The following is a 12,350-nucleotide window of genomic DNA, read 5'->3' as shown; positions in this document are numbered from 1 at the left end:
CAGTCCTCATTTTCTCCTAGCAAGTGGCTGATTGGCTTAGAATCCCAACAGTGTAGAAGCAGACCATTCAGACCACACTGACCCTCTGAAAAGCATCCACGCAGACCTGTCCCCCTATCCCTGCATTTCCCATGGCTAATCCACCTAACCTGCACATCCCTAGACACTTTAGCATGGCCTATCTAGATAACCTGGCCTGTGCCAGGAAAAAGTGAGGTCTGCAGATGCTGGAGATCAGAGCTGAAAATGTGTTGCTGGTTAAAGCACAGCAGGTTAGGCAGCATCCAAGGAACAGGAAATTCGACATTTCGGGCCAGAGCCCTTCATCAGGAATGACTGATGAAGGGCTCTGGCCCGAAACGTTGAATTTCCTGTTCCTTGGATGCTGCCTAACCTGCTGTGCTTTAACCAGCAACACATTTTCAGCTCTGTGCCAGGAAACCAGATCACCTAGAGGAAACATAGGGAGAATGTGCAGACTCCACAGAAACAGTCTGGAATTGAACCCAGGTCCTTGGCACCGTGAGGCAGCAGTGCTAACCACTGAGCTATTGTGCCACCCCTGGTTTGTGAACCAGTGGCCATTTCCCAGTGGCAAAGGCCTGTTTGCCTGCCAACAATTATGTGGTTGGTTCTCAGTAAACATCTCCAGACCTCCATCCACTCAGGAGGTTTCTTTGTTCTCTGCGGTAAAAAACATTTTCAGCCTTAAAAAAACTGTTTTTTTCTCCAGCAGTTGTAGTAAACTGTGACTTATAATTAGTAAAATAGATATTTCAGTCAAAAATAATCAGCTGCCCTGTGTCCCTTGCAAACCAGTGGAAGCATCCAAAAAACGAAGACTGAGAAGCAGCATTCTGGTTAGCATGAGAACCATTTCAGCAAACCAGTCTACAGCTTTCCCAGCTTCCCCCCCCATCCATATCACCAATGTTTTCCTGTTTGTATGTGGGGTAGAATCTAATTAGTTATAATAAATAGCAATTCTTACTAGGTATTTAAACCTGGTCCTTTCTGACAACTCACTCTGGAATACAGGTAAATCTGGGAATTTTGTGTACTTTTAAAATCTTTAATTTGGCGGCAACTCTGAGGGCAGAGCTTGATGTTACAGAACTATTTGGAACCGGATCACTTTTATTGGTTACTGTGCATGACAATTATGAAAAGGAACTGATGAATTTTTTTCCATTTTGCTTTTGTCTAAAACAATACTACTTTTGCTCAAACATTTTTCAAAGTTTTTGGTCAATGTACAAAATAGATTACAGGATCCCTGCATTTGTCCCATTTAGTCGACACTGATCCTTTGAACAGTATGCTACTCCATCCCCACAAACCTGTGTGGGATTTTTACCATGGCTAACCCTATAAACTTGCACAACCACTGCACAATGGACACCGCTGTGCAATTTTTTAACATGGCCAAACCACCTAACCTGGACATTTTTGGACTGTGGGAGGAAACCAGAGCACCTGGAGGAAACCCGTGCAGGGAGACATGGGAGAATGTGCAAACTCCACACAGTCACCTAAGACCTGTCGCTTCACACTAGGTTTCTCATGTAGCTATGTCACAGGACAGAAAATAGGGATTTAGAGTGGAGATAAACATGAATGGCAAATTCAAAAGCAAGAGCAAGAAAAGAGGATTGAAATGAAGGGTCAAAAAATGTGAAAGAATGAAGTTCTTTGTTAAACAAAGAAGAAACATTTAAATAACAAAAGTAGAAAAAATAACAGAAGTAGAGGAGTGTTAAATGAAATAGGAAAGCAGTCGAGGCAGATAGAAATGGTGGTGTGAAAACATCTCCCTTAAGGAACAAAGAGGCAAGGTGAGCAAGTCATTAAGTAGACAATTGTGAGGCAGAAACTAAGGTTGAGAAGAAGAGAAACAGAACTGCAAATAGTGACTAGAGATGAAAGAAGCGGGAGAAACCAGAATTAATGTAAATAAAAGTAAGGGAGGAGGAAGTTAACAGGGTCATAGAGTCATACATGGGAATAGACCCTTCAGCCCAACTTGTCTATGCTGACCAGATATCCTAAACCAATCTAGTCCCATTTACCTGCATTTGGTCCATATTCCTCTAAACCTTTCTATTCATGTACCTGTCCAAATGTCTTCTAAATGTTACAACTGTACCTGCCTCTACCACTTCCTCTGGCAGCTCATACACATACCACCATCTGTGAAAAAGTTGGCTTTCAGATCCCTTTTAAATGGTTCCCCTCTCACCTTGAATCTATGTCCTCTAGTTTTGGTCTCTTCCACCCTGGAGTAAAGACGGCACAGAGAAAATGCAAAAAAAAGCATGATTCTATTCTCTGAGTATACTGTAAGTATTAGATTGCTTGCATGTATGGTCTGTATGGGCATCAGTAAGGTGTTTGACAAGGTTGTGCATGATAGATTGGTTAACAGGGTTAGATGACATGAAATACAACGAGAACTAGCCATTTGGATACATAACTAGCTCAAAGGTGAGAGACAGAGGGTGGGTGGTGGAGGGTTGATTTTCAGATGAGAGGTCTGTGACAAGAGGTGTGCTACAAGGATCGGTGCTGAGTTCACTGTATTTTGTCATTTACATAAATTATTTGGATGTGAATATAGGAAGTATGGTTGGTAAGTTTGCAGATGACAGCAAAATAGTCGGTGTAGTAGACAGCCAAGATGGTTACCTCAGAATACAATGGAAATTTGATCAGAGTACAACGAGTCAATGGACCAAGGAATGGCAGATGGAGATTAATATAAATAAATGTGACGTGCTACATTTTGGAAAGGCAAATCAGGACAGGACTTATACACTTAATGGTAAGATCCTGGGGAGTGATGCTGAACAAAGAGACCTTGGAGTACAGGTTCATAATTCCTTGAAATTGGAGTCACAGGTAGATAATCTGGTGAAGATGACATTTGGTATACTTGCCTTTATTGGACAGAGCATTGAGTATAGGAGTTGGGAGGTCATGTTGTGGCTATACAGTACATTGGTTAGGCCATTTTCAGAATACTGCTTTCAAGTCTGGTCTTCCTGCTATAGGAAGGATGTTGTGAAACCTGAAAGGGTTCAGAAAAGATTTACAAGGATGTTGCCAGGGTTGGACGGTTTGAGCTATAGGGAGAGGCTGAATAGGCTGGGGCTGTTTTCTCTGGAGCGTCGGAAGGGTGACCTTACAGAAGTTTATAAAATCATGAGGGGCATGGATAGGATAAATAGCCAGGTCTTTTCCCCAAGGAGTATGGAGTCCAAAACGAGAGGGCATAGGTTTAAGGTGAGAGGGAAAAAAATTAAAAGGGATCTGAGTGCAACTTTTTCATGCAGAGGGTGGTGCATGTATGGAATGAGTTGCCAGAGGAAGAGGTAGAAGCTGGGACAATTACAATACTTAAAAGTTATCTGGATGGGCACATGAATAGAAAGTGTTTAGAGGAGTGTGGGCCAAATGCTGACAAATGGAACTCGATTAATTTAGGATACCTGGTTGGTCTGCATGGGTTGGATTGAACCATGTTCATTCTGTATATCTCTATGGCTGTATGTCTCTATGCTGCATATTTAGTGTTTGGATCTTGTTTCATGTTTCCTGATGCTTGTCCTCATGGATTCACATGACACAATTCCTGGAAATAAGACAATCAATAAATTAGAAGTTATTCTTGAAATTGAATTAAAAATAGAAGAGTGATTGCAGGAGCAGTGAGCTTTGTAAACAGCTGTGATTGTTTTCTGTAATGTATCACATTAATTATCCATGACTGATAATTTGAGAATATATCCTATTTCTGAATTAAAGAGTTTTACACAGAGTTCTTTTGTTACTGATTAAAAAGAGGTGATTTTTTTTTTACTTGTAAAATGTTCTTATGTGCATTGTCTGAAATTTCAAGATGCAAAATGTTTCATTTGCTAATGAATTTTGAGTTTGAGGTTGATTTTCCTCTTTTATTAGTATACTTGAATCATGGAGTGAAAAGCAACAAACTGGAAAATAAGTCAATGTAATGTCCTTGTCAAATGACACCTTAGTTGGTGCTGGTGACATTTGTAAACTGAACAGCAAAGAATTTCGGAGCTATCCTGGCACTTAGCTGACTGCTTTGTTGAGTTTGTTGATGAGAGTTAGAATTTTGAATAAACCTTTTACCTCATCGTATTGGTAAGCAAAGTATATCAATGGCATTTTCAACATAATTAATTAAACTTCCTAACTGTTGTGTTAAATAGATTAGACCACTTTTGGACTATTGTGTGCAGTTCTGGTCTCCTTCCTATTGGAAGTTGTAAAACTTGAAAGGATTCAGAAAAGAGTTACAAGAATATTGCCAGGGTTGGAGGATTTGAGCTATAGGGAGAGACTGAATAGGTTGGTGCTATTTTCCCTGGAGATTTGGAGGCTGAGAGGTGACCTTATAGAGGTTTATAAAATCCTGAGGGGCATGGATAGGATAAATATACAAGGTCTTGTCCCTGGGGTGGGGGAGTCCAGAACTAGAGGGCATAGGTTCAGGGTGAGAAGGGAAAAATATAAAAGGACTTAAGGGGCAACTTTTTCATGCACATGGTAGTGCCTGTATGGAATGAACTGCCAGAGGAAGTGGTGAAGGCTGGTGCAATTACAGCATTTAAAAGTCATCTGAATAAGTATATGAGTGTGAAGGGTTTAGTGAGATATGGGCAAAGTGCTAACAAATGGGACTAGATTAGGTTTGGATATCTAGTCAGCATGGACGAGTTGAACTGAAGGGTTTGTTTCCGTGCTGTATATCTCTGTGGCTCTATAACTCTAAACTCCATGGTTGAAATTGAACACAAACATGATTTTTTTTTGAATGCCTATAAGTTATGGTCAGATTTTGATAAGATGACGGATGTTGGTCATTCATCCTATGGAGGAATATACCATGGACTTTAATTGTAAAAGAGTGGACTAATTAAATTTAGAGATTCTTTCTTCAGAATTGATATTTAAATACCTGGATTGTGCTAAGATTTAGTGCATAGACAAACTCCTGATGGACCCCTAAGTGGGATTTAATTCTTGGATCAGAAAACTGCTGCCTTGAAAATGTCCTGACGAAGAAATAGTTTTCAGAGTTTGATTGTACAGATGAGGCATTTCCATGATGTTGCAATAACTGGACGAGGCAATGATTGCAACGTTTCAAGATCAGATATTGGACACTGACACCATTAGAGTGGAAGAGTTAAAGATTCACCAGTGAGGGTTGACATGAGGTCAGGGGGTAGGAAGATTTTGTGGCAAGGAACGGGGTTAATCTGTCAGGTCCATGACCTTCAGCTGCCTACAGCCGCTGAGTGTTTTCAGAATTGTTTTGTTTTTGTTTCAGATCTCCAGCTTCTGTGTTATGTTGCTTTTTGTGTTTTTACTTCAGGGATATAATACATAAGATGAGAAGAACATGATGATTCCATGCAATGTAACTGGAGTAAGCTATTTTACTGTTGCTGATATAATTTCTAGTAGGATAATTTTGCAGTTTAAAAAGAGCCTTCAATGAAAAAAGCACTAAGGAAACTCAACATGCAGCATGATAAAGCAATTATTTTTAGAAAGACTGAATCTGCAGTTTACTCAATAAAGACACTACTATATATTCCCTTAACAAAGATTTATAATTAAAATGTTGGAGAATTATTAATGGCAGCATGTGATAAGGATCAGAAAGAAAAATGAATTGTCTTAAGTTAGCACAATTTACTCACCTTCTTGTCAAAAATTAAAAGTCCTGCATAAGGATGCACGTGTGATTGATGAGTATATGAAGTATGTTGAAGAGATTTGGATGAAATGTGAAATATGTATCAGTGGACACCATCATGTCCTAGTGCAAGCCTTCCTGGCTCATAATTTTCATTAGATCGTTGATATAGATCTAAAAATATGAGATGAACTCCCAAGTTTTACAATTGATAACTTTACATTTGGCCTGGAAACCAGATTCAGTGTTCAGCAACAAAAGGAAAGTTAAAATGGTGGTTGTAGATAAAGTCATGGAGAAATAGATAAAGACTATACTAGGGCATTGGCTATGATCCTGACTGATAAGCCTCTCTAATGTTACATCTCAACCTTCTGTGGTCCCGTGAAAAATATCCCCTCCCTTCCATACTCTTCTTAAACTCAAACACTCTATTCCCAGCAACATCCTGGTCAATCTCTTATGAACCCTCTCCTGCTTACTTATATCATTCCTCTGACAAGACAACCAGAACTGGACACAGTATTCCAGAAGAAACCTCACAAATGTCCTGTACAATCTCAACGTAACGTCCCAACTCCTATACTCAAAGGTTTGAGCAATGAAGGAATGCATGCTGAACAGCTTCTGCAACACCCTAGCTACATGTGATGCAAACTTCAAAGAATTATGTACCTGAACCCTGAGGTCTCTCTGTTCTACAACACTACCCAAGGTCCTACTTTTAACTGTATAAGTCTTGCCTTTGTTTGTTTTACCAAAATGGAATACGTGGCATTTATCCAAATTAAACTCAGTATGATAATTAGAGATAAATGGTTTTAATCTTATCACAAGTACAAAGACATGTTACGTATTGACCAAAATTGGGAAATATTCCAGAGTTCATAGTATTTTTAAAAAGATTGGCAGAATGCCGAAGATGAAAGGACACACCGACAGTGAAGGGTGAAGTGAACACAATATTAAGGAAGAGGTTTTGCTTGAGGTATTATGCAGAAAGCCTAATACAAGCTTTAACAGGAGATTTCAGAAAATAGTCATATACTGGCAGCTCATAGAATACCTACACTGTGGAGACAGCCCATTCAGCCCATTCCACGCTTCTGAACAGCATTCCATCAGACTCACTCCAGGCCTCTTCATTTCCCATTGGCTAATTCATCTATCCTACACATACCTGGACACCATGGACAATTTAACATGACCAATCCACCTAACCTTTAGACTGTAGGAGAAAACCAAAGCACCCAGAAACACCAGGAGGATGTGCAGACTCCACACAGTCACCTGTGGGTGGAATCAAACCTAGGTCCTTGGTGCTGTGATGTAGCAGTACTAATCAGTGAGCCACTGTACCATCCACAAACAGCCCTTTGATTTTGTGAGGGAGAAATGTAATTGCAATAGCCCTGAAAAACAACAATATACATATAGAGTCCATGATTTGAATTGATTGCGCAAATGAATGAGTGCTGCAGAATAGTTTCAAAACAGAACGAGAGGAGGTCCATATGAAATTTTGGTGGTTGCAGAGGATAAGAGTAAATAATAATAGAAGCAGAATATGATAGTTTTCTAACACAAGTACTCTGACACCTACATTTAAAGATTGTATTAAGCTTTCTTATTTACTATTCTTTCAGGATAATAAGAGCAATACATAATGAGTTTATAATTTATTCTGAACTACCAGAAAGATGACGAACTGCAAGCCTTGTTACGTAGAACCATTTGTAAGGAAAATAAATTTTCGCAGTTGAGGCACAAAAACAGAAATTGCTGGAGAAGCTCAGCAGGTCTGGCACCATATGTAACAAATTGGTCTGAGGAAATGTCATTGGACCAGAAACATTAACTCTGATTTCTCTCCACACATGCTGCCGGACCTGCTGAGCTTTTCCAGCAATTCTGTTTTTGTTTCTGATTTCCAGAATCCACAATTATTTTTTATCTTGCTGATGAGATTTTGAAGGTTAAAATGAGGTTAATTACACAGGACTTTTAATGGTATGTAGCTGGTACAGATATTAGGTGCACTGTCCTACAACTGGACAATTCCTTTTGGTTCTTTGAACCGCATATTCTTTGGTGTCTCAATTATGCCCTATAAGAGGCACATTTCTGCAGGTTAATACATTTCAAGCAGACTTGTTTTACAATCAGTCATTGGGATTCAAAGCCACGTGCAAGAACATTAGTTTGGAACTTTGTATCACTGTCTTTGATGTTATCGCTACACTATGTTTAAAAAGAAAATCAGCTTTGGTTGAATCTAAAAAAAAACACTTCCTTCATCAATGGTTTATGGTAGTCCCACAAACTTCTCTCAAGCTAGCGCAACTCCCAAAATGACTCCTTGACTACCTGTTACCTCTTCACCCAGTCAACATAATATTCACATTCTCCATTCAGCACTTTCATGCATCCTATTGGCAGGATCAAAGTTTATTGTGGCTAATTAATAGATAATACCTCTTACCATCATTAAAATGCTTAAAATTCTTCAGAAGTTGTTCAAGTCATCTAATTTCTTCTGGGATACTCTTGTGTAACTGGTGCTTGATAACTTTTTCAGAATAGTTATCCTCTAAGGAGAGCACCATGGACTTCCCTCTTCGAGACCTGACCCTCTGTCATTTATGCCCTTATGCCAGGAGACCAACATTTTACTGACCAAAGACAACCTCTGCCTTCTTTACTCTCCGAAAGTGACTATCCCATTAAATTGTTTTTCACGAACTCTTCCACCACTGATTTCAACAAGAAGTGCAAGGAAGTCTTGGTTACCAGTATTGAGAGGTGCCTGTTCTACTTTTCCCCTCTCATTTGGATGTGAGACCAACACCAGGATCCCCTTGGTCCTGTGCCTACATCTCTCTCTAGATTCTTTTCCCTTTCCTCCTTGCCATTGATGAGCTTAAACTCACTTCCTTCAGTAAACTGCTGATCTCCACCTTTCTTTCCCAATCTCCCCACACTAGGTGACATTGTAAGTGGTTTCCATTTTCAAATACTAACTCCTTCCCAGTCACTACTCCTATCATTCCTTCCATTCTCATTCTGTCCTGAGAAGAACAACAACTTCCCTTTAATGACCAATTTATACATGAAGCAAACCCTTTGAACAGCTTACTGCCAGATTACAATTAATACAATTTGAACGCTTTGGAAGGATGGGCAAGTGCAACTTTCTTGTTCACTTTCCAAGATGTGCTTAGCTTTCTACAGGTAAGCACCAGACTCAGAGTCAGCATTAATTCCCAGAATGCAATGGGTTAGTAAATTATCAAAGGGAAGATAATGGTTTAGTATAAATTCAGTCATTGCATCATTAATTTTTCCATTTATATTTTTTAAATGGAAGATTAATAGGCTAGGCATTGACGTCTGGAGACTGTGTGCTGTCCTGTTGAAATATTTTCTGGCATCACCTTGTTCAGTACAAAATGTATTTGTTCTGCCCTCCAACTCTTTTGCTGTTAGTCAATGAAAAGGATGACGCAGATATGATTTAGTTATCAATGCGTCATATGATCAGAAGGAGCATTTGATATCGAAAGCCATACACCCTTTCAAAAATACAAATTAAAATTCTTTTGTCACATCATGAAATTATTTTTAATTGACTTCATTAACTTATTCAGGAATGTTTTCATAGAGTTGATTTTAATTCCCACCAAGATTCACGTGAATAGGGGAATGATTCATAGCATGCTCTTTGCCCCAAATTTCAGACTAAAGACATTTTAATTCTCAGAAATCATGTGCACACACTGATCAGCAGCTTGTCTGTCACACTTGGAAACAGCTGATGACTGTGAACAGAAATTCAGGAGGCTGCTGGGGTGAATCCTTGGCAGGGCAGGGTGTGAAGGAGCACACGTGCTCTTCCTGGCCGCAAAAAGGAAAGATTTCAACACATCTTTTTTCTATCAACACTGAAGGAACTCTGACTTCCTTCAGAATAGAAAGTGATACCAATTCAAGCCTGAGTTAAAAAAAAAACATTGTTGCCCTGTTGATATGATGGGATTCCACTTAGTACTAAGGCTCCAAGCTCCTATCAACTTTCAGTGGGGATCTCAGCTACCAAACTGTAAACTGGTAACCAATGAGCTTCTGGTAAGAATAGTGTACACTTTAAAACTCACCCTGTCCCGTTCTTCTTGGCTGCATTGGGATAACTTTTTAGCTGTGCATAGAAGAAACCTTGTTCTGACAACCTGTATTTTCCATGTAGTTGCATTGCTGTTGTCTTAGTTGATTCCAGGGATCCTATTGCTTATGTTTTTCGATTCATGAGTATGCTTTATTTTTGGCTGTGTGAACGTGAATGTCGAACATAAAAACTTTGCTTGATTCAAACTGATGTAAGCACTGAGTATAGTTGATGTCATCACTAAGAGAAATGAATGATCGTTGAAGGCTTGTCAGGGATTCCAGGCCTTGCCCCTATAAAATGAGACATTAACAAAGAATGTGTGTGTGTAATTTTTTGAAAAAAAATGTTTTGGCATGTCTTCTTGAACTTCAGGTCTGTTCCTGGAAAGAATAACATTCTGTTTTAATGCAAAGTGTAGTAGAAATGGGGCACTCCAAATCATTGTCCATAAGGAATTATTGAATCTTTTAACACTGAGCTCAATGGGGTGTAAATAAATGCTTCAGGGATTTAGAACTGAATGGCACTGAGATATAGGTCAGCCATGACCTTATTGAATGGTGGAATAGGCTCAAAGAGCTATATAGGCTTTTCCAGTTTCTGTTATAGACCTTTGGGTTAAGGAAGAGTAAGTCAACGTATCTCTATTCCTTGTGCCTTTTTAGTGACTCCTGTAAGGAAGGTGAGAATGGCCCTGTAATAACTTCAGCATGGACGGTTTACTGGTGATCACTGTCTGAGCACAACATAGACTTAATTTATCTCTCTCTGAACTGACTTCACTCCATGCTCTCAGATCCAGCTCTGCCCTTGTAATCAAGCCTGATGACTAGGCTGGTGCTGTTGTTATTTGGCATACTGACCTCTACAATGTGGAGTCTGAACATCCCCTCTCATACTTCTTCTTGTCTCCCCTCAGGCCACGACCTCCCATCAAACATTTGACTATCGTGTCCAGCACTATCATTAATGTCATCTTGTCTCCCTAGCCTCCCAGCACATGATTCCCAACCCCCATTAATCCTACTTCCACCTTCGTCCCAAAATCACAAACTGGATTTCCTGGGCAGACCCATTGTTTCTGCCTGTTCCTGCCCCATGGCTCTATGACTATCTCTGGTAGTTCTAGTGTATTGTTAGTTTTTAATTCTACAGTCTACAGTCATGTAGCAAAGAGCTATTTATCATCTTTTGAGATAAATATAACTCTTACCTAATGTTAATGTAGTTAATCAGTCCTAAGGTATCATAACCTGTTTGATTTGGAGATGCCGGTGTTGGACTGGGGTGTACAAAGTTAAAATTACACAACACCAGGTTATAGTCCAACAGGTTTAATTGGAAGCACTCTAGCTTTCGGAGCGACGCTCCTTCATCAGGTGGTAGTCACCTTGATAACGTATTTTTTTACTAATGAGTAATAAATTATTTGCTTTTTCACTCAAGTATGGGCCTCTTCTGCTGAAGACTGAAGGTTTGTAGACAAATATTACAAGGAGTGTTTTGTGATAATAAATGAAACAAAATCCTTTCAGAACCAGGTGAACTACTTCCAAGAAAGGATAGTGGCAGCAAATAGATTAGCTCAGATGGCTTGATGGTAATGCTAACTGATGCCAACTGTGTGTGTTCAATTCCTGTAACTGGTTGAGATCACCATGAGCAACTCTCCTTCTCAACCTTATCCCTTATCTGTACCTAGTGACCCTCAAGTCAAGCTACTACTAGTTGTCTCTGTCGAATTTGACAGCAGCCCTAAGATCTATAGCAGGAATATAGTGCCTTTAGTTTACTTCAATATACGCAGTAGGGAATATTTAATATTAACAGTCATTGCACAAGTCCATTTCGTGACTTCTATATTCTTTCTTTGAAATCAAGTTCTTTTAATCCCAGGCTTATTCCTGAGTCTCCACGCTGGCTGCTGACAACTGGAAGGGTACAGGAGGCTGAAGCAATAATCCATAAAATGGCAAAGAAAAATTGTGTTACTCCACCAGCAACACTATTCAGTGACTTTGAGGTACTGCCACAAAACATTATATTTGTTTCCTTTGTGGTTGTTAGTAAGGGTATATTTATTTTGTTGCCCATCTTATTTCCTGTCTCTTCTGCAAGTGTTGATTGTTGGTGATGGTATGAACTGACCGATGTTAATGACCTTCTCCAAGTCACTGTTATTTCTCAGTTATAAATACAAATTGTGAGAGCTACCAAGTTATTTAGCCATTGTCACTGCTAAGAATGATTTGTTTTCATTCAAAAACAAATAGTCACAGTCATTAGATTTCTACAGTATGGAAACTGACTCTTCAGTCCAACTTATCTATGCTGACCAGATATCCTAAATATATCTAGTCTCATTTGCCAGCATTTGCCCCATATCCCTCTAAACTCTTCCTATTCATATACCTATTTAGTTGCACATTGAATGTCATAATTGTACAGTCTCCA

At 39.3% G+C, this 12,350-nt stretch overlaps 1 protein-coding gene across 1 annotated transcript in view; it reads left to right on the top strand.

Annotated features, from left to right (window-relative positions):
• The window catches only part of LOC132823227 (organic cation/carnitine transporter 2-like), a 98,344-nt gene that overhangs the window by 26,579 nt on the left and 59,415 nt on the right, over positions 1-12,350 (top strand). The window contains exon 5 of the mRNA XM_060836853.1: positions 11,793-11,919. Coding sequence (XP_060692836.1) covers positions 11,793-11,919 — 127 coding nt within the window. The remainder of the gene's footprint in view (positions 1-11,792; positions 11,920-12,350) is intronic.

This window comes from Hemiscyllium ocellatum, chromosome 16 (genome assembly GCF_020745735.1).
Source record: "Hemiscyllium ocellatum isolate sHemOce1 chromosome 16, sHemOce1.pat.X.cur, whole genome shotgun sequence".
NCBI classification, from domain to species: domain Eukaryota; kingdom Metazoa; phylum Chordata; class Chondrichthyes; order Orectolobiformes; family Hemiscylliidae; genus Hemiscyllium; species Hemiscyllium ocellatum.
The sequence above is the reverse complement of the archived record's forward strand: the minus strand, read 5'-3'. Positions and strand labels throughout refer to the sequence as shown.